This window comes from Agelaius tricolor, unplaced genomic scaffold, assembly GCF_023055355.1.
Source record: "Agelaius tricolor isolate 1412-34295 unplaced genomic scaffold, bAgeTri1.0.p SCAF_20, whole genome shotgun sequence".
Lineage (NCBI taxonomy): Eukaryota > Metazoa > Chordata > Aves > Passeriformes > Icteridae > Agelaius > Agelaius tricolor.
The window spans coordinates 5,909,552-5,934,440 of NW_027269280.1; the positions used below are offsets into that span (position 1 = coordinate 5,909,552).

Sequence of the window (24,889 nt, forward strand, 5' to 3'; positions counted from 1 at the left end):
AGCAAGGACTAAATGGACTTGCAGTTTTCATGCTGATGAGCAGCTTTGAAATCTTTTGAATGCACTGGACAGACACATGGATTCAAACACCATCAAAGTGCACAGTTTCTGTCTTGCAAAGTGGACTGAAATGGGAATTGTGGGTGCAATATGTGATTTGGAAAGCTGGTTACAAAACCAGAACCTGCACCAAACCAAGTCACATCTGATATTTTGTAAAAAGTTACTCACTAGCCTGACTTTGCCTTCCTTTTGAAAATACACTTTAAATATTCCACAGCTGGTAAGTTCCCACTGTGACCACTCCCAAATCTCAGTCCTAAGGACAGACTCCCTGATTGTTTTCATCACTAACACTCACACAGTCACTCTTTCCACTGCCATAATTACACTGGCATATCACTTAAAAGCCACAGAATCACATTATATTTCCACAGGCAGGAACAACACAACAGCCAGATGCTTTAGTAAATCCACCCGGGTCCTAGAGCTTCAGAGGCCCCTCAGCACACACTGCAGTGTGGCCATAAAGGGGATGCTCTGCTCTCCTAAATCCCTTCCTTCAAAGAAGGAAGTGTTCATGGTTGCAGGTGGATGTCTCTGCATTTTAGGGCATGGAATTGTTAATTTGCAGAAGCCATGCTTGGGCAGTGGGGCAGTGCTCCTGGTATTTGCCAGCCAGGGTTGGGTGTTCTCCTTCTGCTGCTTGTCTCATCTGTCTCTGGGCAGTTTCTGCACTGGTGAACTGGAGGGTTTCTTTATTCAGGTTCAGAATCAAATCACTGCTCTTGGGAGCCAGCTACTCTTGTGCATCAGATTTTAACCCTGCTCAGTGCTTGAGTTTGGATTTGAGTTTTTGATTTTGGATTGAGTTTGTTCGCTCCTGTGTCAGTCCAACTCAGTGCCAGCATGGCACCAGCAAGAAGAGCCTGAACGTAAATCTGAGGGAAATCCATGGTAAATCAGGCCCTTTATTGCTGAGGTTTAACCTCTTAGTTCAGTCTTATCTGTTATGTGATCATTGTCTCCAGAACAGAAGATACTGAAATACTGGAGCAATCCATGGGAAAATTACTACAATGATTTCACATATAAATTGTGAGTCATGAAGTGCACAAAACCTTTCAGGAGTGAAAGCTATGGATGATTAATTTTCCTTTATCAATAAACTTTCTCAGGGCTGAGTGAAACAGGTATAAAACATCTGCACTTTTAAAACAATGTGAGGCGAGCAGGGCATGTTATCCAGGAAAACTGATTTCCTAAGTAATTACTTCCCTGCTTATTGAGGTTTCAAGCCAAGCAAAAGGTCAGTGATGATGGACTGTGCTGTCCTGCAGTAAATAAGGTTAATATTACTGTATAGCTCTGTTTTGCAGTCACAGAGCATGAGAATGAACCTGAGTACAATTTTCAACACCTGGTGAAATACAGATTAAAATATTCTTCTTGATGAGGGAAGGATCCTGTGAGGTGGTTCCCTTAGAAATTCACACTTAGAAATGTGATCACTGTGTCAGTGTCCTTTCACCTCCAAAAGATCACTGGCACTTTTTTCAGGTGGGTCTGTTGTTGGAAGTGCTTGGCTGAACTTTTCAGGACCTGGCAACTCAATCTTTGCACTGGAAGGGAAATATATCAGCTCCTCTGCCAGAGCCCACACTGGGAGCATACAGTAGAGTTTTAGCTTGCTTTAAGATGATGCAAATGTACAAGAAAATGAAGATGACTTTAAGCTGGTAATTTGTGTCCTTAAGAAGTCTTTAAAAAAAAGAGCATCCTAAAGTGCATACTTAGGCTTCAAATTTTTTAGCATTTATTTCTAGAGTTGGTAACAGCAGTACCCTTAACCCAGCACAATATGTCCCAGAGGAGCTGTTAGACAAACATCTGCACTGGAGATGAAAGGCTAGGAGATGTGAATTTTCAAATGGAGGGGAGAGAAAGCCCTTTTCACATCAGTTCCAGTTTTCCCACTGTAACAATTCTCAGAAACACCTTCACCATTCCTGTAATGATTTTTCCTCAGAAAATTCCATTCCTGTAATGTACAATGTTGTCTTGTAGGGAAAAAATAAATTGACACACTGACTACATGGTCTGGTATGGGTTTGCTTTAAAATTAAACCAGTAGAAAAACTCCGAACATGTGCAAAGTTCTCAAAAAAAAAAAAAAAAAAAAAGAAAAAAAAAAGAAAAAAACCCTCAAAAAACAAATGAACAAAAAACCACACCAAAAAAAAAAAAAAACCCACAAAAAAACCCCAACCAACCAAAAAAACCTCAAAAACCCACCACAAACCCAAAAACAAACAAAGAAAAAAACCAACCCCAAAAAAAAAACCCACAAAGAAAAGAAAAAAAGTGCAGTTCTCAAACACAGCTCGTAGTGATGCTCCAGGGAAGCTCTGGTTTGGACAGATGATCAAGACTGCCCACAGAACAGGAGTGAAACCAGCCACATTGTAATCCCACACACAATACCTTTGTTTCTCTTACACACAATGGGCCAGAGTCCACTGGAAAATAAAAGGTTAGATGCAAAGGATCCTGCTATTCTCCTAATGGCCAGAACATGTGCTTGAAGCACATACTCAGAACCAGAGCACTTTTGTACATTGTGGGGCAGCTCTGAGAGGCAGCACACACATCCACAACTTTTGTGGAGCCATTAGACTCATTTTGTTATTCCTGCAGGCACAAAGCCTGTAGCTTTATTTATAGTGGATATTTTTGCCCCCGACGAGGGGGAGAGATGAATGCATCTGACTCCTTCTTATCAGAAGGCTAATTAATTACTTGATTATACTATATTATTCCAGACTATATTACACTATATGACATTACAACTAAACTGAATTTGCCCAGCACTCAGCTGCACTCCACTGCACTCATCTTGTGACTGTCAGGGAATGGTCCTGACACACACACACCTGATAGGCCAAGGGGACAAACCACCATCACTCTGGGTAACAATCTCCATGTTGCATTCTACTTTGGCACAACAAATAAGAATTGTTTTTTCTTTCTCGGAGGTTCAGAAAATGTGAAACCCAGAAATACTCATGGGAAGAACTGTGCCTGGCTTTTCTCTGTGTAGAGAAATGTGGCAACACTCGTTCAGACAGCCGAGATGGAAACCCCGCTGTGCCCGAAGTGCCAGCGCAGGGGAGATTTACCTGATGGGAGCTGACTCATCCCCTTTATCAAGCCAGTCCTGTGGTGGGATGATGTACATGCACCAGAGCCCCCAGTTGTAGCCGTGGGCAGCGTTGGCGTACTGCTGCACCTCGAAGGTGTTGTACTTGATGTTGTCGATGGCGGGCAGGATGATCCGCTTGCGATCCTCCTTGATCCGCGTCAGCGCCGGCTCCGCCCTGAGAGCAACGAGAGCAGCACAGCATGTTACAGCCATGCCACCCTGCAACCCCAGGGTGCTACAGCCACCCCAGGGTGCTACAGCCACCCCAGGGTGCTACAGCCACCCCAGGGTGTCACAGCCATCCTGCAACCCCAGCGTGTTACAGCCATCCTGCAACCCCAGGGTGCTACAGCCACCCCAGGGTGCTACAGCCACCCCAGGGTGCTACAGCCACCCTGCAACCCCAGTGTGTCACAGCCATGCCACCCTGCAACCCCAGGGTGCTACAGCCACCCCAGGGTGTCACAGCCACCCCAGGGTGTTACAGCCATCCTGCAACCCCAGCGTGTCACAGCCATGCCATCCTGCAACCCCAGGGTGCTACAGCCACCCCAGGGTGCTACAGCCACCCCAAGGTGCTACAGCCATCCTGCAACCCCCGGGTGTTACAGCCATCCTGCAACCCCAGTGTGTTACAGCCATGCCATCCTGCAACCCCAGGGTGCTACAGCCATCCTGCAAGCCCAGGGTGCTACAGCCACCCCAGGGTGCTACAGCCATCCTGCAACCCCAGGGTGCTACAGCCATCCTGCAACCCCCGGGTGCTACAGCCACCCCAGGGTGCTACAGCCATCCTGCAACCCCAGGATGTTACAGCCATCCTGCAACCCCAGGGTGTTACAGCCATCCTGCAATCCCAGGGCCCCCTTGGCAGGCTGAGGAAATGAGGTTCTCTAATTCTGTTGAGACGTAAACTTTAAGGGATTTAGAGATTTTAGAGGAGCTAAGGTTTTAGTTGGAGATAATTATTGGAGATAATTAAAATAAATAGGTAGGTTTTGATGAATTAAGAGTTAACTAAGTTAACTAATAATTGATTGCTTGTCAACACAATGTTTTGTTAGCTGGGTTTATAATGAAGAATATAGAAACTGATAAATAGCTTTTAGGAACATAAGACAATTGTAGGCCTCCTCTGTTCTGGAACCAATTGAAGACAGGAACGGGAGTTCTACCAAGGGTTCATTTGTCATATTTGCATTGAAAAGGTAGAAAGGTCAGAACGAGGAAGACTTCATTTACTTCCTCATTTTGGGACCCCTCCCCATGGAAGGGACCACCAACCCATTTCAAGGAATAAACTACACATGCTTAATAGCTTTTGAAGTAATCACCATCCAAAGTGGGGAATGGGATGTACCAAAGTTATGAATATTTGTATTTTGGGTATTCAATACTTGTATAGATAAAAGGACTCTGTAATCATCTGTAAATTGGGGTATGCATTTGGGAGCTATCCCACAATAAACATACACTTTCTAACTTTAAACTGTTAGAGAGTTTTTGTCTGTCACAGTTGGATATCGGTACTAGATCAATATCCATATTTTTTAATAAATCACTGTGAGCATCAGCACAGTGAGATGGCAAAGCCAGAGCAGGCAGGGAGGGATGGGGCACAGATCACAGCCACACGCTGCTGGGACTGCAGCTGGTGTGGGACACTGCACACAGCACAGGAATCAGCACTTCTGTGAAGCTGTGCCAGAGATAACTGTTGCCCTGATTTTTTAAGATTTTCTAAGCCTTCTGATGTTTACGTTCTTGTAATGAACTGTCTCACACACTGTCTGTAAATAATTTATTGTTTTGCATTCTTTTATAGAGGAGAAATTTGAGAGACTCTTAGTTTGTCCAGTGTCATTGGAGAGGTGGCACTTTCACCCTCCAATCCACTGTCACTTTTAGAAATCTATAAATGTTAGAGTCAGAAAATAAACTTCATTTTTTTTGCCTTGAAAACAGCAGTGTGTGTGCATCATGTTATTTCGTGTCCTATAGTGACCCCAACAACACAATATTGACCTCATATTTTGCCTGTTACCATAAATGTTCTTTTAGGCCAGCAGAAGATACTGTATATGGTTCACACTCTCAATTCCTATGGGTTTTAGGCCACACTTGTGCATCCCCATAGAGCCAGTGTGACCTACCAGATCTGGATAAGCCATTATTACTATGAGATTATATTTATGAGATTAATTAGCACCTCTGTGAAGCTGTGCCAGAGCCTAACAACACAAATTTTGACCAAATACTTATTCTAAGGCCTGGAGACTGTTAATTCATTTCACAATGGACAAATGTTGAGAGACACCATCACCAATAGCAGCTAAATGGTCTCCTACTGGCTGCACCACCAGGATTCCTGGCAGCAATTAAATACTGGCTGGCATGGCCTGAAGAACTAAAAACACACCAGGGGCTGCAAGAATCTGAAGGTTACACAAAGATTTTAATCCTGTTTCCCAAGACTGACCCCATCACATCTAGTTTGAATGACAAATGTGGCTGCATTATGCCTTCTAAAACCTCTTTGGTGATGAGAAGATTTCAGGTGCCAGATGGTGCAAAAGCAGCGAACTGCAGGAAATGTTCAAGCATTTCAAAAGGCTTTAAAACATCAATGTGCTTTCCACAGAAGCTACATCCCAAAAGGAAAGTAAAAAGCTTCAGTGCAAACACTCATTTCTGACCAAGGTAGTCTGAGTTTGCTATGAATTTACAGAGAAACTGATCCAAAGAGGTAGCAGACTTACATAAGGGTGGAAATCGTTCCTCAAAGCAGTATTAGAAAGAGCCACTGGTTCACTCCTTTGTGTGTTTCCCCTTGAAATGTGCTTTGAAAATTTTGCAGAGCTCTCACATGGATCTTTAAGGGAATGGTGGTTTGCTGAGACTCACAGAGGTAGGAGGATTTGAACACTGATCTTTTCTTACTTTTCTTTTGCTGTTGGTCAGAAGACAATTGCTCCTTTGTGATTTCAATGTTACCTCATATTTTGCCTGTTACCATAAATGTTCTTTTAGGCCAGCAGAAGATATTGTACATGGTTCAGACTCTCAATTCCTATGGGTTTTAGGCCACACTTGTGCACCCCCATAGAGCCAGTGTGACCTACCAGATCTGGATAAGCCACTTCCATTATTAGTATGAGATTATATTTATGAGATTAAGTCTTTTAAAAACCAGTGAGTGGGTAGCAGAAACACTTGCAAATCCAACAAAGCAGGGAAAAATGCAGAAAAGCTGAATCTGCTTTTTGCTTTCCATCATGTTATCTCTGCTCAGCAGCAGAAGAAAATACAGAAGGATGGACATGCCATCACTGGTCTGGTGACTCCATGCCTGGACACATAAACTTTGGGCATAAAGCTCTCCTTCTCCCTCTAAACTCTGAAACAAAGGATTTCAGAACACCAGAAAACAGGTACAGGTGTCACTAAATGTTTGCTTGACTCTCATGGCTTAAACAAATTTATTGTGTTTGAGTCTGATTTCCAGACCTGCCCTGCAAAGAGGGAAAGCTGCTTCCATGCCTTCTGAAGCAAAAACCTGTAAATGGCTTTCCTTTGCAAGAATCAAACTCTGTGATTCACTACTGTCTGATTCTGGAAAGGTCTTTGACAAACAGGGAAAGACTGGGAGTTTTCCAAACTACTTTTTATCTCTCTTGGTGGGAATTCTTTGGTCACCAAATCCTCAAGTCCTCAATTAATGGCATGTTTATGCTGAGACAAAGCAAGACTGTTTAACCACCATACTTAAAATATCCTGGACGTTCCATGTCCCTTCTACAGATCCTCCTGGGGTGCTCATTTTTCAAGTACTTTACTTTGTAGGGTAGATTGAGATTGTGTGATGAAAAAGCTGAAAGAAGAGAAGGATTTCTTCTCCCTTAATGTCAGATACCTGCAATGGACCCCCCACATGCACAGTAATTGCCTCAAACTTTCATTCTCAGCAGAGAGAGGCAGAGGCTGGCACTTTTATAGTCAGATGCTTCTCATAATAATGTAGACACTGAAACTAGGTGAGATTAATAATGTTCCTGAGGAGCCTGTTTTGAATATAAAGGGAATTTAGCCTGCTACTTTGCAAGACATCTTAAAATTGGACTGCTGAAGTGTATCCCAAATTATGGTTAGAGAGATAATGTGAAGAAAATATTCAACAGTCATACTGGGTTTTAGCCCTTAATCATATTTGTGATTGTGTTAATCCAATACTTGAGTCCTGCAAATGCTAACCTGGGACCTCATTTTCTTCTTTATATGAAGAACAATCCATTCCCAGCTCTGGAGCTGCTCTCACACAAACTATCACCAAACTACTGTCACTCTACACCTGAAAAACTTCTGTTTTCCCATTTGTAGGGCTCACATTTATTACCACCTAACTTGGTGTTTTGCATCTGAATGGCACAAGGGGGGATCTCTGGATTGTAATACAACAGCTGGGGTCAAAATGCATGATGAAATTCCATTACTCTCTATCAATCTATTAATGTCAAATCACAGATTCTGAACTTTCAGGAAATCTGAGGCATCTGTCCTTGTGATTGGTGTTCTGCTTAAGTCCCTTGCACTCAAGAAATGTAAATATTTAAGATATTACTGCTTTGACAAGAGTTGATTTCTCTACCCTCAGGTTACAGATGAAGTCAAGTGCCATGCCAAGGTTATGGAGTCAATTGGTATGAAAGCAACTGCTGAAACTTCATCTTCTAAACCTCCCATCTCACCCATGGAGGTGATTTCCTAGCTCTTTTGGTACCCAGATGTGTGGAAATCACATCTCTGTATGGGTTAGGAGCAGGAAATATTGAGTATCTGGACAGACTGCACAGCTACCTAATTTCCAAAATATTTTCACACCCACAAGTAAGAAAGTAGGCTCTGAGTCACAGAAGGAAAGAGAAAATCCAGGCCAGAGCTGTTCTCTTTGCAAAAATGCAGAATGAAGGGCCTTTTAATTAAACATTGCATACCTGAGAGATTTCCCAGCCTGTCCTGCCCTATAAAAGACAGCAGAGAGAGCAATGGGGTGTTCAGAGGCTCGGCCCAAGCTGATCTCTGTGAGATCTGCAGGAACACTCAACTCCCAGAGCCTGCCAGTGCCCTCTCACTGCCAGCACTGCTGGTGGGCTGTTTGTCTGCCTGCCAGGATCCCCAGGTAATGGCCAATAAAGGAGGGCTCTGAGCTTGAACAGGACTGGCCAATGCACCGTGTTTGCGTTGCTTATCTTGAATAATCCATGGAATATGAGAGGGTTTCATTGCTATTCATGGCTAGCAAAGCCCAGCCTCAGAGCTGCTCTGTAATGCTGAGCTGAGCTGCGCATTCATCAAATCCTTTGTCAACCTTCCTGGTCACTCTGGCTTTATGTAATTGCTTCAGATTTTAAAAAAGAATTATGATTAAATCTTTCCAAGTAATTTCTAATTTTTTTCCTAATTTTAAACTGCTACTTTATTGTGTAGATTTACCCCTCCTCTTTATAGACACCAGCATTCTTTCTGTGGTTTTTTTTTTTTTTTTCCCACTTTTCCTTGTTTTTTCTGCTGTCCATCTGCAGAAGGCAGGTGCTTCTGGCAGCTCACAGGACTGAAAGGATAAGAGGGGAAAAGGTTGCTGATGTCCAAGAGGCTGAGCTGATGAGCTGCAATACGTGTTTGGAGGATTGCCTTTCCACATGGCACTGCTGGCAGTGAGGCAGGATTCAGCCCTGCCTGATTAGGTGCATAAGCCAGATGTGGATTTTGGGATCCATCTCCATTTTTCATACTGCACAATTGTTAGGTTCCTAGTTTGCATCTGAGTCAAGGTACTTTATGGGCAAAGAGCAGCATGCATTGTTAACAAGTTATTTACTGGAGCAAGAGGGAAAGTTCTCCCAGGCATATTCATAGACATGATGGATTTCAGTAAACTAAATATAATCAAAAGGCTCTGCTTTAAAGGTAGTGCTTCACATCATTCAAGTGGGGGTTTTTTTCCACTTAATAAAAACCAAGCAGACAATTTGGACTGGAATTTGAGTGACATATGAAGAGACTCTCCCTTCCATCCTCTCTAAAACTATTTGTCAGTGTCCTCCTCTCTCTCTGAATAGATTGTTGGTGAATGGATAAAACCAGAAGAGAAAGGACAATAAATTTAGTTCTCTTACAGACTCCACTAGGCTAAAGGGTATTTTCACTTCAATTTTATTCACTTTGATTTGTCCAAGTCAGTTGAGCACATCACTAAACAGCACATGCATTCAATGCTTTTGCCTACCAGTGGAAAGATTTCTTCATTAACAACAGATTTTCCAAGGTGTTGAGCACCCATGATGACTTTATTGGGAGTTCCAGCAACGCTGGCTCTGTGAGATTCAAAGAGTAAATGCTCCCAAGATAAACATTGGAGGTAGGAAGGGAGTGGAAGGCAGAATTTCAGGCAGAGTACAGAATGAGCCTGTAAGAAAATTGAGAGCAAAGGCAGGGGCCATACTGTGATCACACAGGTCTCTCTAATCCTATTGTAAGTCTATCTCTGAACATATATGCATTCTGTATTTAACACTGGCTTGATTCAGAGCAGCTCAAACCCCACGGGAAACCACAGCAAACAAAAACTCTGTGTTGTCTTACATCCTTATCAGATTGCTGGAGAATTCATGCCAAAGGGAAAGCCTGATTTGTCACAATGCTAAAAAGAACAGCTTCTTCCAGATAAAAAACACATAAAAAGAAGTTAGTAATGAGCTCCTCGGTGCACATGATTATATAATTCACCTTTTTAAATATGTAAAAACACCTGCTGACTTCAAGCAGACTTTAAAAAAGGCACAACATCAGAATAAATGCACACAATCCAAGGGAATCCACATGCATGCCACAGGCCACATCTCTGCTGCCCAGCTCTGCCACTTCAATGGCCTTCACAGCTTCAGGGATGCTTTGCTAACATGCAGCATCTGAGAAGCAGACCTTACCTTCCAGTTCTTAGTTAGAATGGCTGTATGAGGCATTTGTCAATAAATTCCTCCCTGCAGCCCAAATGTCACTTTTTCTAAATTTGTTCGCAAGTAAATCCTTTCCTAAATGACAGGAATTACACTGGGAAATGTCTCTCCAATTTTGCCCTATCCCATGTGGGTATATACCCTGATCTCTGGTTTATTTTGAGATAAACATGTCTCTTTTTTTTTAGTTCTCCACCATCCCTATGCCGCTTTTTACTCCAATAAAAAAAAGAAGAATTAACATTAAAAAAATCCAGCCTTCTTTGTCCTTCTTTCACAAATCAGAATTTCCTCTTCTTGCAAGCAGTCAGGGAAGAGTCCTTATAAGACATAAATGAAAGACAACGTGGTCTCATCTGCTAGATTTTATGGGTCACTGGGTTTAACACCGTATTTTACTCTGGCTCTACCACTGTCAGGTACCATGAAGTATAAACTTAACAGAGAAATGTAAGAAAAAAGAAAGCTGTGTAAACTGAAAGCTTATTTTGCATGATTTCACATGCTACCTCACATTTCACTGACAATATACATTTATCAGATGCAGACAAGCAGATCTACTGACACACATAATTCTTCACTGAGGCCATCTGCAGAATATTTAATGCAAAATGCTTTTCCTGTAAATAAGTGTTCAGAGAACTAAAAAAGAAATAAATTTCATTCTCCCTTCCTTGGTCACTAAGAGAACTCCCCCATCTGTCCTGCCTGACATCTCTATCAGCATTCCCAAGTGCCCAGGGAAGTTTCAGGCCCACAGTCCCCAGCTGGAACAGAGGGAACTCAGCACCAAAGCCTGCTGGAGAGTTAAAGATCAGCTCTTTGGCTGCCAAACCTCAATGGCTCTTTTCTGCACCACTGAGAAGCAATGAGGATGCTTCAGTGAACATCCTAGCTTGTTGAGGTAGATGAATAGTCAAAGCTGCTTTTCTGGTACATCCTCTGCGTGTAGGCTGGCACCCTCCCATGGATCCCAAAGGCCCACGTGGCTTCTGTTGATTGTTCCACTCAGATTATATTGGTTTTGCTATCAAACTTGTATTCCATTAAGTTACCAGAGTGATCCTGAGGCTTTGGATGAGGAAGAACTCCCTTTTCTTTTCATTTGGGTTCCCCAGGTCAGCCTGAGCCCAGGGATGCTCAGTGAACCATGTCCTGAGCATGAGTGATGTGCCTGAACGCTCCAGAGGACAGAGACTGCACAGGAGAAGGGCTGCAAAGGTAATTTCACCTTCACCACTTCTCTCATTTAGAGGGAAAGAGCCACCTGGACCTCATCATGTCCCCAGAGAGCCACCTGAGCTTGAAAAGAGGGGCCAGGGAGTTTATCTGCAGGTAGAGATTGGCTTCCTGTATGTACACTGCATGAAAATGTCACCAGGGAGCTCTCAGGGGGACAAAGACCCTGTGGCTTTGCCCCAAAAAGCACAACCACCTCTCTGCTACAGAGCACTTGGGATAACCAAAGACACCAGAAGATTAGGAGGAAATCAGCTTCCTTTATCCTTTACACACCTTTTTGAGAATCCATTGCCTATGGCCACTACAAAAAACTACATTACACCTTACAGTATAGAGTGGCATCTGCAAAGTACCATCCACAGGCCTAGGGATCTTGATCTTTAGCTCTTCTTAGTTTATTAAAACACCATTTTTGTATATTTTTAAAACACTGACAACTTCAGGGATCATCCATAAAGATGGGATGTGTGAGATACAATCTGATGGATACTCAAATTTCACGTTCTCTTTCGCATGTCAGCCCCTGTCTGGCTGGTATGTTGAAATATTTTGATTAAATCCTCTTACTTCACTGCTTCCTTATTGAAACTCATCCTTTGTCTGGCAAAATTTTAATTACTACAGGACTGCATAACTCCATTCAGTGCTCTGATAACACCTCTGTGATAGGAGCAAAAGCAATTCCTAAGATAGAATGCAACTATAATACTCTATCATTATGTCTTCTTTTATGGCTCCTAGCACCCTCTTTATGGCTGCTAATATATTGTGGTTTCTGCCTTCCACCTACTGATTTCTGCTCTCCTTCACTCAATGTGTCCTTTTTCTCACCCAGAGAATTAACACCCTATCTCTGTAATCTCTTTCCTGCTCCCAGAAATAATGTAGGGAAGGTCTCTTCTCCTTGTCATGTTATTCTTTCCCATCTCTCAAAGACAGAGGTTTTTACAATGCTCTGCATGTTCTGCAACACCATCAGCACCCAGGATGTGCTGTCTGCTCTCAGGGGTGCCTTCAGGCATGCTGGGTGCACCTAACCCAAAGGTCAGAGCAGGAATGCTCTAATCTTCAGAGGACTGAAGGAAAACTGAACTAAACAAGCTTAACTACACCCTCAGAGAGGAAAACACAGCAGCTTTTCCTCCTCCTTGGTTCTGCTGGGTTGCTGACTCCCACTGACATCAAGTAACCATCAAAAACAGACCAGGTTCTACTCCAGCAGGACAGGTAGAATTTTAGAAATGAGATGTACACATGCATTACCCTGTAATTCTGATTTAAAATTCCATTTGAGAATTAATAGCAATGGCCTCCCTTTCAGGCAGTCCTCTCCACTTCCACTCTCACAGCAGCTGTATTGGCTCACACTATCAAAAGCCTTAAGGGGAACAGGTCAGTTGAAAATCACTGCTCTGAGATAACACATTTCTACATTTCTACACCTGAGAAGCCAAAAAGCAGCAATTAAGCACAGCAAAATAAATAATTCAATAGCTAATTTGACCTGCCAGGTTGCAGAGTATTTTTTTATATCCTACCAGATTGTAATTTAGTTTAGAAGAAGTGTCCCTGGAGAGCAATGCTGTGAGAGCCCATAAAATGCTATAGTATGATATCAGGCAAAAAGCCACCTGTAAATGGGTCACTATTGTTTAAAGAAGTTTTTTTTTGCTGTCAGTCCTGCATATTTCATGAGAAAGTGATGAAGTCCTTCTTCGATTCTTTATGAATTAATCTGCCAACTGATTAGGCAGGTAAAGCAGCCATAGATTGGGAAACTAAATTGCACTGCAGGCACTTGACTTTTAGATGGAACACAAACCAAACAGAAAGCTAAATGCTCTTTTCTGTGGTAAAGGAATTGGCTTCTTTTTAATTGCCTCACAAATAATCCATGGACAGCTTTTAGTGGGAGCAATCCACGTGGCCTCTGAATACATAAATAAACACTGAAAATGGGGGGAAATATTCATGCAAGGTGCAACTTAGTGGGAGAATAGAACAGCAGAGCTTTAACAAGAGACTCCCACCTGATTCCTGAGTTTGTAGGGCTGTGGAGTGGGGGCAGTGCTAACCTGGTGGGAAAAAATAGAGCAGTCCAGATGGAAGGACCTCAGTTCCTCCCAGTCAAAGGAGATGAGATGAAAATGGAGATGACAGGCAACCCCATGTGCACAGGTGAGCTAAAACTGGGAGAAGTGGGTGGAGCAGGGTTTGAGATGGCTCTGAGCAGCCACAAAGGCTGAGTGGAACAAGAGGAGAAGCACCAGGGGATCCTCTGAGCCCACAGGTTGAAATGAAGGGACACAGGAGGCTCCTGGAGCATGTTTCTGTCCCCACTGGTCACTGAGTGCCCCACAGCAGGGACACAGCGTGGCTGAGACCTGAGAGCTGTGCTGGAAGGAGGGTGCACCAGGGAGTGGGCAGAAAACACAAACCTTTCATCTTGGATGTACTCTCTCATTTACTGAGCACTCCAGGTTCTTCCTGTGCTGATTTCAACCCTTTCTGACATTAAGGCAAAGCTGTACAGTAAAAAACCAAACCCTAACAAACCCCAAAGCAACCACAAAGCCCTTTCCTGCTTACTGACACAATTGCTGATCCTCCCTGGGTACAGTACCTCAGACTGATCTCAATGTCCTTCTAAAATGATAACAAAGTTCTCCTCAAGCCCCAGAAAACTGCAGCTTGGGCAGGACAAGCACTGGGGACAGCACCCAGAGCATGCTCTCCCAAGTCCCTGATCCTGTCCCATAGCTGATATTACCCTAGATGAATGTTTGAAAAAACCTGAAAGATCTACTTGCTTTAAAAGCAAATAAATAGATTAAACCAGCTCTTAAGCTTCTAGAAAATTACTACAGCTGCTATTATAGTCTAACATAGTCCTAAGGAAAAAAAATGGGATGATCATAAAACAGGTGCACTACAAGACTTATTTTATCGCATCTCCCATTTTATAAAGATATTCATGAACATATAAAAATAAACACTCTACTCCTTTGCAATTAAGTTTCTCTCTAGTTGTAAGTACAGCTATTTTTACTTTTAATTTGAGGATATCTCCCAGAATTGCAGAGCATAATCATTTCCACCATAACTCTGCATCATAATTATCAAATACCAGCCTATCTTTGGAAAATGCATGTTTTACATGCCAAAGGTCCCAGAAGTCCTTTTGCAGCTGATGGTACAGATCAGCTCCTACAGTCCCAACTTCCAGTAATGCCAAATATTGGCCACCAAGTGGTGCTACAAAGATTGATTCCAAATGCAGTTCTGGCCCATTAAACCAAAAGGGGATGGGGAAAGTCATGCTAATTTCAAGCCCTATTAAAATTGCAGGCAATAATTTAATGTTTCCCTCAAATGTAAATGCAAGGAAATTTATGAGGAAATCAGATTGGTATTCAAGTTTCTAAGAAGAAATGATAGAAAATGATGAGGAGGTAAAAGAAGCACTTGAAATCCTCCAGCCCAGAGCCTCCTTAATGGTGTCTCCCCATCTGACTGCTTTGGGATTTCACACCCATTGTGGTTCCAATTACTCCTCTCTCCACAGAGCCGTGGTAGACCAGGCACAGCAGCTTTTTTATGGTCTTGCAGCCATTGCAGGAGCCTGTCAGCAATGTTGCAATAATGAGGAGCACAATTCAGGAGTGCTTGCTGAGGTGATCCCTCCTGTCACGGACATATTTTCTGAAAAATACTTTTTCTAGGATCTTTTCTTCTGAGAAGCTGAGACGCCTCAGAAATGAAATGTAAACAATGATTATCTGCTGCTGTGGAATGCAACAGCTGCATTTTTGATTGGTCTCATGTGGTTGTTTTTAATTAATGGCCAATCACAGTCCAGCTGTCTCGGACTCTGGTCAGTCCCAAGATTTTCTTATCATTCCTTTCCTTTCCTTTCTAGCCTTCTGATGAAATCCTTTCTTCTATTCTTTAGTATAGTTTTAGTATATAATTTTCTTTCAATATGATATCTATCATAACATAATAAATCAGCCTTCTGAAACATGGAGTCAAGATTCTCATCTCTTCCCTCGTCCTGGGACCCCTGCAAACAGCACCACACAAAACCTCATCCCTGCAGCTGACACAGCCCTCCCTCAGCCCTGTCCCCGTGCCACTGTCCCTCTGGGCACAGCCAGCACTCACCAGCCAGTGTTGAACTCCACGTGGGCATCAAAGAACCCCACCACAGGGGATGTTGCAGCTTTCCAGCCCTGGATCCTGGCTCGGATCAGCCCCTCGCGTTTGTTGTTGCGCACGATCTTCACCAGGCCCGGGTACCTCTTGTGGACGTACTGGTCCAGGTTAAACTTCAGCTCAACTGCAGGGCAAAATCAAAACCCACACAAGCATTTAGAATGAGAAGGGCCCTGCAGTGTTGTGTTTTACTCTTATTCTGCAACAGAAAGGGAGAGGAGTCCTTAAATATTCCCAAACCCTTGGTGAGTGTCAGAGACACAAACCCAGCACTGAGGCATGGAGCAGTTCCAGGGGTTTCAGCCCAGAGAAATTCCCCACACACCAGAGACTTGCCCAGCTTTAATATGGGTTTGAGTATACTGTTGAAGAGGTAGTTTGCCTATGTATTTTTAAAAAATGACTATTCTGATTCTCTGATGATTTGCATTAGGTTACAACTGGCCTCTGGAAGAGCAATTCTGACCATAAGCAAGTGTAACATGCCAGTCTGGTGATTTTTTTTTTCTGATTTATGCTGTTCAGTAGGAGTGAGAAAAATAACCTCAATGGATTTTGGGTCAAGAAGTAATTCAGATCACAATTAATTTCCCTTAATTTTCAGGGTTTTCCCTTAAATATAATTAAGATTCTTCAATACTAGGCTTCTTTCCTTTTTAACTAAATGGATATTGAAGATCTCAAATAGACTTCTCTTTTGTTCATTTTCAGGCATTCAATCACAGATGGAGCAGAACTCATTCACCCTTTTCAGCTTCATTTCAAGAGGCTTATAAACAGGCAAATTACCAAAATGGTCTCTCTATATATTTTTTTTAAATCAATGCAGTTTGGTAATTCATTTACTCTGCAACTTATTCATAAAGTGGCTTTTGCCTAAATATCTTTATCAGAAAAACTAGTAGAAGCTTCCAGGACATTAGCAGCCTCATTTTTCTGATCTATATTAGACAGTAGAATCATTATCATTAGAATCAAAGACTTGATAAATCTCCAGTTATTTAGAAGAGTGACAGAGAAAAGCCATATAAGAGTTCACTGAGAAATGATGAGTTCAATTCTCCTCAGGATTGCCTTGACTCAAACACTTTGCAGTCTCACATAATTACTCCACAGGTTACACTGCCATAACTGAAATCTGAATTGCATAAACACGTTCTTAAATCTATAGGTTTTGGAACTTATTTTCATTTGAGTTGTCTCTTCTCTCAGTTCTCTCTTCAGAGATCTCAAAGAGTAAGAGCAACTTAAAACTGAAAGAACTTAAAGCTGTTGATCTGAGGAGGAAATGCTAAATTTTAGGCTTATTGGAAATAAATATAATCTTAGAAGATTAATCAGTTCTAGAAGTATAATGTACAGATTTAAACACTACAGCTTTCATCCCTTGTATCCTGAGAATCTTCAAACATGACTGTATTGTGAAACATGCTGATAATATCACCCTATATGCTCACCAATATTTGGATTTTGGATTAAATCATGAAGAAACAATGTGCTGCCATATAAAAGAGTAGCATCTATCTTTAAGGGGAATCTGTAGCCTCACTTTTCCTTGGCAGCAGAACTTAAACTTTTATTCTATTGATGATGATATTCCTCTGGATTTGGAGAAAAGTGTCCTATTTAGATTGCCTACATAAATGCCATTCATCCTGTTAGGATTTCAATGAAATCAGCAGGCTTTATCCACATAATGTTTATTTGTTATACAAATAGTCAATATTTACTCACAGCTTTGTGCAAACGGCTCGATCAACCCTCCCATCCACAGACACATTTACATTTCACACCTAGGATTCACACGGGCACTGTGCTTAGAGGCAAAGTGACAAAAGCTCACCATTGTCACTGTTGTCATCCACCAGGATGATCTCCTTGAGCAGGTGGGACGGGGTGTGGTTCACCACGCTGTGCACCGAGCGCAGGATGACAGAGAGAGCCTCGTTCACAAAGATGAACACCACCGAGATCTGGGGCAGGTCCTCTGGGTAGGTCATCTGCTTGCACCTGAGGGGAAAGACACAATTAAAACCCAAGCAGCCACTGGGAGCCAAAACAGACTGAAGAGCACCCTCTTCTCCTTCCTCTCCATCTGCGTAGGGATTTGCAGACTTTGTCTTTTCTTGTTGCTTGAGGCTTTAGCTTTTATATTTTTCAGATTCTGTGCTGCTTTAGTGTGCAGGTCTGAGCTTCATATTAGGGGATGGTGAGCTCTCTTCACAGAGTGAGGAGATAAAACAATTCCTTCTCTAGCTGGGGACCAAGGACAAATGATCCAAATCTCAGGCCCAAGAGCACAAACAGTGTGGGCTGAAAAGAGAAAAACAAGAAGGATGGGACTTCATGGGCTAAAGCTGTAAGTGGACAATTAACTCAAATAAGCTAATGGACCAAAACTGATAAAAAATAGAGATCTCATGACCAGTTGTCCATTTTGTGACCATTTGGGTTCATCTTGGGTGTAGCCCTGGCTGGGCTCTTGTGCTGCCCAAGGCGGATCCATTGAGGCCTTTTAATAAATCCCTGCTTTATTCTTTAGCTCTGTCCAGCCTCTGTTCTAGGTCAGCCTTCACAAGGCATCATTGTAACCCCAAGGAAAGATGTGGTAAAGGCTTGAAAGAACCAGCCTGGTTAGGAGTAGCACCCTCTCCATCAGCCCAGTGTAAAACACAGGGTGTGTGCGTGCACCCAGATTTGCAGCAGCTCTCCTTCCCTGTGAGGTTAAAAGCTTCTCTTGAAAACCAAAGGACTATCAATGATTCTGCTCAAAAACATCCTGGAGAAGGCCTACAATGGCACACCCTGGCTGTCCTCCATGGGGAACCTCCAGCAGCTCTGCTGCTAACTCACAACTGCAGCAGAACTTTAAAACCGGCATTGGCTCAAGCAAATTTTGCATTTGCCCACGGAGAGAGCGCTTGCCACCCTTCCTGACTGCACAGTTTGTGCAGCAAGAGCAAACACATGGTGGTTGTTGTACAGGCCTGCACTTGCTGAGGGGTCTGCAAACAGGTCTGCTCCCTCTGAGATGCTGCCTTGCTAGGCTGCTACATCCTCATTCACAATTTGCTTTTGTGCTGCTCACTGATATGTATATTTTACCACAGACCATTTTGAGAAGAAAAACTGAGGCCTGGAGAAGTTCCACAGCACAGAGCAGAGCTCCTGCTTCCCAAGTTCTCAGCCAATATCCCTCTGTAACACCACACTGCCCTATTTCAGTGGGATTCTCTCCCATTAGCAAAGAGGCTAACTTTGAAAACTACCTACCTGTTCTCACAGTCCAAAAGCCATTCAGAATTACCATAGCAATTGCTGAACTTGCTCTCTAAAATACTGCTAATGATATCACAGAAAATGACTTCTCCTGCTCTTATCAAACTTTCTGACCTCTATGCTCATTACTTTGGCATAAAAATCACTTTTTTCCCCACTATCAGCAGTCATGGGGATAGGGCAGGTGACAAATGCTTGACTGCTGAGTAACCTCTGGAAGTCAGTTATGAATTCTAGTAAAGTGTAATTATTCATAATTCCTGATCCCAGCACTATTTGCTCAGAGACCTGAGCACTCATCATTGATTCCAGTGCTACCATAGCTACTCACTGGCAGCCTGCTGGTGGCCTGTGCCACACAGAGGACCACTGTGTAAAACTTCTGGCTAAGCAGTATTCTTACACAGCCTAAAAATAAGCCTGGAACAAGGAGAGAGGTTTTCAGAAGGCATGAATGTTCTGACACAGCCCTCGTTTTTGAATTTCTTTTTTGAATTTCTTTTTTGAATGCAATTTTCCTCTTGAGCACACTGACTTATCAAAGAAGTGAATCAGGAATACTGCAGTAACAGGAAAGAGCCATCAGCTAAAAACATGGACCTTGCAAGGTTTCCTGTGATGAGGGACATATTTTACCTGACAGCAATTTTCTCTAGAGTCCCACACATCCCAAATTGCACCTCAGGAAATCAGAGCAGTCCCCAGGGAGTGGGGGCCCTGCTGCTGCAGGTGAGGCAGAGGAGGGAGCCCACCCCAGGCCCTCCCTCCTTGTGGGATCCTGCAGCAGCACTCGGAGCTGCCAGGGAGGGAGGGAGGGAAGCAAAGCGTGAAACCCATCCGTGATGCCCCAGGTATTGGCTTTTATATTTTTCAGATTCTGTACTTCATATTTTGGGATGGTGAGCTCTCTTCACAGAGTAGGGAGACAAAACAATTCCTTCTCTAGCTGGGGACCAAGGACAAATGATCCAAATCTCAGGCCCAAGAACACAAACAACATGGACTGAAGAAAGAAAAATAAGAAGGATGGGACTGCATGGGCTAAAGCTATAACTGGACAATTAACTCCAATATGCAAATGAATCAGAACTTATAAAACTGTGAGACCCCATGACCAGTTGTCCATTTTGTGACCATTTGGGTTCATCTTGGGTGCAGCCCTGGCTGGGCTCTTGTGCTGCCCAAGGTGGGTCCACTGAGGCCTTTTAATAAATCCCTGCTTTATTCTTTAGCTCTGTCCAGCCTCTGTTCTAGGTCAGCCTTCACAAGGCATCATCTGGAGACAAAACAAGAGGTTGTGGCACAGGAGGAGGGATTACAGCAAGAATGAGAGGTCACTCAAAGCAGCACTTAGTACAGCAGGGACAAGCAATTAAAGGAAAGGTGGGACCACCGCAAATGTCCAAAACAGAGAAGCATGTGTGGAAGGAACAAAGTTTCCTAGGAACAGACAGTGAACCACTGAAATACTACAAGACCTCAGAGAATTAGGAATTTTGCTGAACATTTCTGAGGAAAAAGTATTTGTTTTACTGGCAAGTGAACTGAAACACCTGGGTACCCATCCATGTGTTCCTGGTCAGACTGATAGGGTAACTACAAGTGGGACTAATTCCAGTGCTTTTCTGCCATCCTCCCACTTTAATTCAGAGAAGAAAAAAAAAAAAAAATTCTAGCTTTAAAACCAGCACACCTATGCCATAACCTCCTAATTTTTGATTTATTTGTTCTCCATCACATTAAATCAATGCATTATTGTCCCAAGTGTGGCTCCATGGCCATGCTGGTTCACAAGACTTTTCATGCCTTAGTTCTCAGTGATTACTTACACTGTAGGGCCTCAGGGACTGCTTTAGATAAAAAGCTGGTTTGAATTTCTTATTCTACCTGGATGAAGTCATCCCTATCACTTCTCACTGCAACCTTTTGTCTCTTAGTTCTTCCCTTTTTTTTTCTATTAGCAGGACATAGTTGAAAAACTGCATTTTGACTGCATTTGGAAAGAGTATTCCAAACAAAATATATTGGAATATCTTTGGTAGTGCCACTGCAACAGGAACACCTAGATGGGAAAAAGCAAAGCTCAGAATTTAGCAGTAGTTTAAAAGCTGTCATAAATTTATTTATTGCAGTGAGGATGAAGAACAGCAAAAGCAGCTGTCCAGCTGAGCACTTTCCAAAGAACAGCAGTGATTTAAGGGTTTATTTCCTGCAGACTTCAAGTCAACCTTGAACTCCCAACTCCTTAGGTCACTTCACAAAATGAGATTGATGTGCTGAGGTAGTCAGGAGAAATTACTGGTCCACTACCAAACACTTCTGATGATGCTTGAGAGCATGAGCAATCCCAGTTAAGGTGTCTTTCCTTAAAAATCAGTGGGCGCTTTAAGTGCTTTGCTGGATTGTTGCCTGAGTTCTTCCCAAAGTGTTCTCTAATTAGACACCAGCCACAGCAATTTACAGTTAATACTTCCTTCATTCCAAGAAACTCTAACCAGAGTTTGACACTCCTAGCCAAACAGAGACATGAGCAAACCTCACCCTGCCAAAGCACACCCAAATTTGGGTGCCACCTCAGCCCCCTCTGCTCAGCCAGAGGCTGACAAGGGCTCTGCAGAGGGTCAGCCAGAGTGCCTGTGAGCAAGGGACACAGAGAGTGACAGAATTCTCCCTGGAGCAGCCCTGAACTGGCCCTGGAGGAGGCAGCAGGGGATAGTTCATTACAGAGGGAAAGGGAAGGCTGTAACAAGCCTGCTGACTTCCAGCAAGCCAAAGGGCATCCTTGCAGAAAAGTCTGGACACAGAGGAAATCATCAGGCAAGAAACCTATGAGCTACTGATGGGGCAGCTTAGCACAAGACTAGGCACTTTTATTATTTCTTTTGAGAAGAAAATTACCAGAATGGGAAGAAATCAAACTGTACAAAATGCACTATCAAGGCACACCTTTATAATCCTTCAGCCTTACTGCCAACAGAACCATAGTAAAAAATGTGGAAATCATCCCTTTTTCAGCCCTGCTGCTGTGCAGTGCCTGAGTGTTTGAAGCTCCCAGTGCTCTGCCAGGGAAGGGAGCTGGATCCCACCACAGTCTCCACTTCTCTGCACCAGCTCTGACCACACTGTGAACTGTGTGAAGAGGAACAATTTCAGCAACTGACAACTGAAACCTGGCCTTGTTAACATCCAACACTCCTGAGTTTGGGAAGAATTGAGTGTACATTTGACCTCTGTGGTAGCTAAAGATGGTGTGAGCTGGGCTGGCATAGCTCACATTCAATATTCCTGTGATTTTAAATCAGCATTCAGGACTGTCAGCAGGTCTCACAAAGAACAACCAGCAGAGGAGCCCAGGTCTCCAGGGCACACAGGTACCTGGGCAGGGACACAATTCTGGATGTCTGCAGGACTGGGGATTCCAGAAAAGGCTGACAATGCCATGGCTAATCACTTCCATGGGCCAGCTGAGGATGGATTAAACCTGATGTGTGAAACAGCCCTGCAGGCTCCTTTCATACAGCGTGCCAAGCATCAAACCTGGGGCATCCTGCTGTTGTCTTGGGAAAGGTCTTTGAGTGTTCTCATTCTGCATTTGCTACTGCAGAGCCTGGCTGGCAACCCAGAGGTATTTCCTTTCAGATCATTTTTCTCTGTTCTAGAGATGATTTTCACTCATTCATTCCCTTACATTGAACTGGCTCCTTAAATGAACATTTTCCAGCCAGCCTCCTGAGCCCAACTGTGAGAACTGTCTTGCAGGCTTCATAAGAAAATGGGAAAAGCTCTTTGGTTGGCAGATCAGAAACTTGGGGAAAAAATCATGTACTGACATTAAAAAGGTCATAGATCAGAAACTGGGACATGAGAAAACAAAAGGTGCTCAGCTGCACATGAACCTGCTCATGGCAACCTTATAAGCTTGGAGGCATTAAAGGGAAGGAAATTTTCTTCTGGCTGAAGCTTCATTCCCTGATAGATGTATTTACTCTATTGGTATCTGATCCAAGAGAAACACGTGAAATCCTCTATTTATCAGGCTGCTCTCACTCACAGTCCATTTGGGTTGCACTATTTTTTGTGAAGGACTGTCACTGCAGCCATGCAGGTAGTTCAATGCATTACCAAAAAAAAAAAAAAAACAGAACCATCTTCCCTGCTCTATTTCCCCTGCCCTTTTATCCTGTCTCTAAACTTGCTAAACTCCAAAAATGAGTTTTGCTCGCAGACCTTAATATACCGAGTTTGGAAATGGATTAAGCAATGCTTTTAGAGATTTCTGACAGCTTTACCCTTCAGGAATAAATGCAAACAAAATTAAAGCTGCTTCATGAATCTTTAAAGTGTTTAATACAAGATACGTTTTTCCAATGAACTATTGGGACGGAGATGACTGAAGGTTCCTCTCCTTCAGAAACCTGATGAAATTGCTGGGCTTGAAGAAACATCTGCAGTTCTGGCAAAAAAAAACCCCAACCCCTACATGATCTGTACCTGGAAAGCTTCAGAATGATCTGTGTTCATGTTTTATAGCCACAGCAGAACAAGTTGGAACAGCTCCTTATTTGGTACACGATCAATGAAAGGACAAAGATAAATATTTTAAAAGATTATTGAACTCTTTCTCTTTAATGCTAACAAATACTACTTTTAATCACTAGGTCAATATGTATTTTGAGCCCTGTTAAACCAAAGGCTCAGACTAATCTTACCTACATGGTTACCTTTTAGCACCTAAATGCTACTGTGACTCCTATAGGCACAGACGATTTACCACAGCTAAATCACTAAATTTAGTGCCTAGCTCAGTGCCTGATTTCTTTCTCCAGAAACCCACTGAGGCTTTACAGCTAGTGCTGGATGCAATAGTAACTTTTGAGCTGCAGAAATAAACTAACATTCCCTTCCTCTTCCACGCTGGCATGGCAGAGGAGACGTGACAAGCTGCAAACGTCTCGTTCCCCAGCATGGATCCAGCTGCTGACCAGTCTGCAGCAGCAGCAGTGACAGGCCACAAAACTGATTAGCTTCATGGATCATGAATCTGTCAGCCAGAGGCTCCAACTCCTTCCTAATTAATTCTCTTTCTCAGCAGAGGATGTTAACTGTATTATGGCACAACATTCTCTTTCTGTTGAGGTGGATTTTCCGGCCCTATCCAAAAACCCAAATGGAAAATTTTTGAGTTCGAGGCTTGTTCTTACTTTCTCTCCCTGTTTTGCAGCTCAGGGATATTTCCTAAGAACATACAATATAAATACATTTCCTATATGTTCATTATATACTCAAATGTATATTCATTTCCTAAGAACACATAATATAAATACAGCTGTGAACAGGAGAGCAGTGGTACAGAACACTGATGCTCTATGCACCTTGAGAAAAACAGCACATTGTGTTTTCAAGTAAGGTAAGAGGAGAAATGAGCCATTTTCAGAATAAGCCTTGAAATTATGGTGATACCAGAAGACACCTTCTTCACAGTCTGTGGTCCTTATGGAACATCTTCCATTTTGAAATATCCTACAGCAGAAAAATCAACACCTTCTTCCTGAATTTGTTTGGGGAACTGCAGGTACAAGATACAGTGCAATTCTTGTTGGTGCTGCAAGTCTGAGGAAATCCACTAAAATAACCTTTTCTCCATCTTTTCTCATATACAGTTTCTCACATACATTTTCTCATAAAGAGAGATCTTAATTCTACTCCATACTGAGGGAATTCCCACCAGCTTTTTTCACATGCTCCTTGACATATTTTTTTCTTATTTTGCATCCTAAAAGTCTAGGAAAGAAATCCCCTACACTCATCAGAAAGAAACCAGGCCAAGTCCTTGCACCTGAGCTAACCTCAAACCCTTCCTGTATCAAGGAAAAATGTCCTTTCATGTCAACCACAAAAAAATGACTGCAATGTGCAATGAGTTTTCCAGAACACATCT

General features: G+C 42.8%; 1 protein-coding gene across 1 annotated transcript in view; it reads right to left on the minus strand.

The window, feature by feature from the left end:
• GALNT9 (polypeptide N-acetylgalactosaminyltransferase 9) overlaps positions 1-24,889 on the minus strand; it is a 132,841-nt gene that overhangs the window by 68,728 nt on the left and 39,224 nt on the right. Inside the window, exons 3-5 of the mRNA XM_071445325.1 lie at positions 17,516-17,682; positions 15,622-15,796; positions 3,180-3,377 (exon numbers count right to left, since the gene is read on the minus strand). Coding sequence (XP_071301426.1) covers positions 3,180-3,377; positions 15,622-15,796; positions 17,516-17,682 — 540 coding nt within the window. The remainder of the gene's footprint in view (positions 1-3,179; positions 3,378-15,621; positions 15,797-17,515; positions 17,683-24,889) is intronic.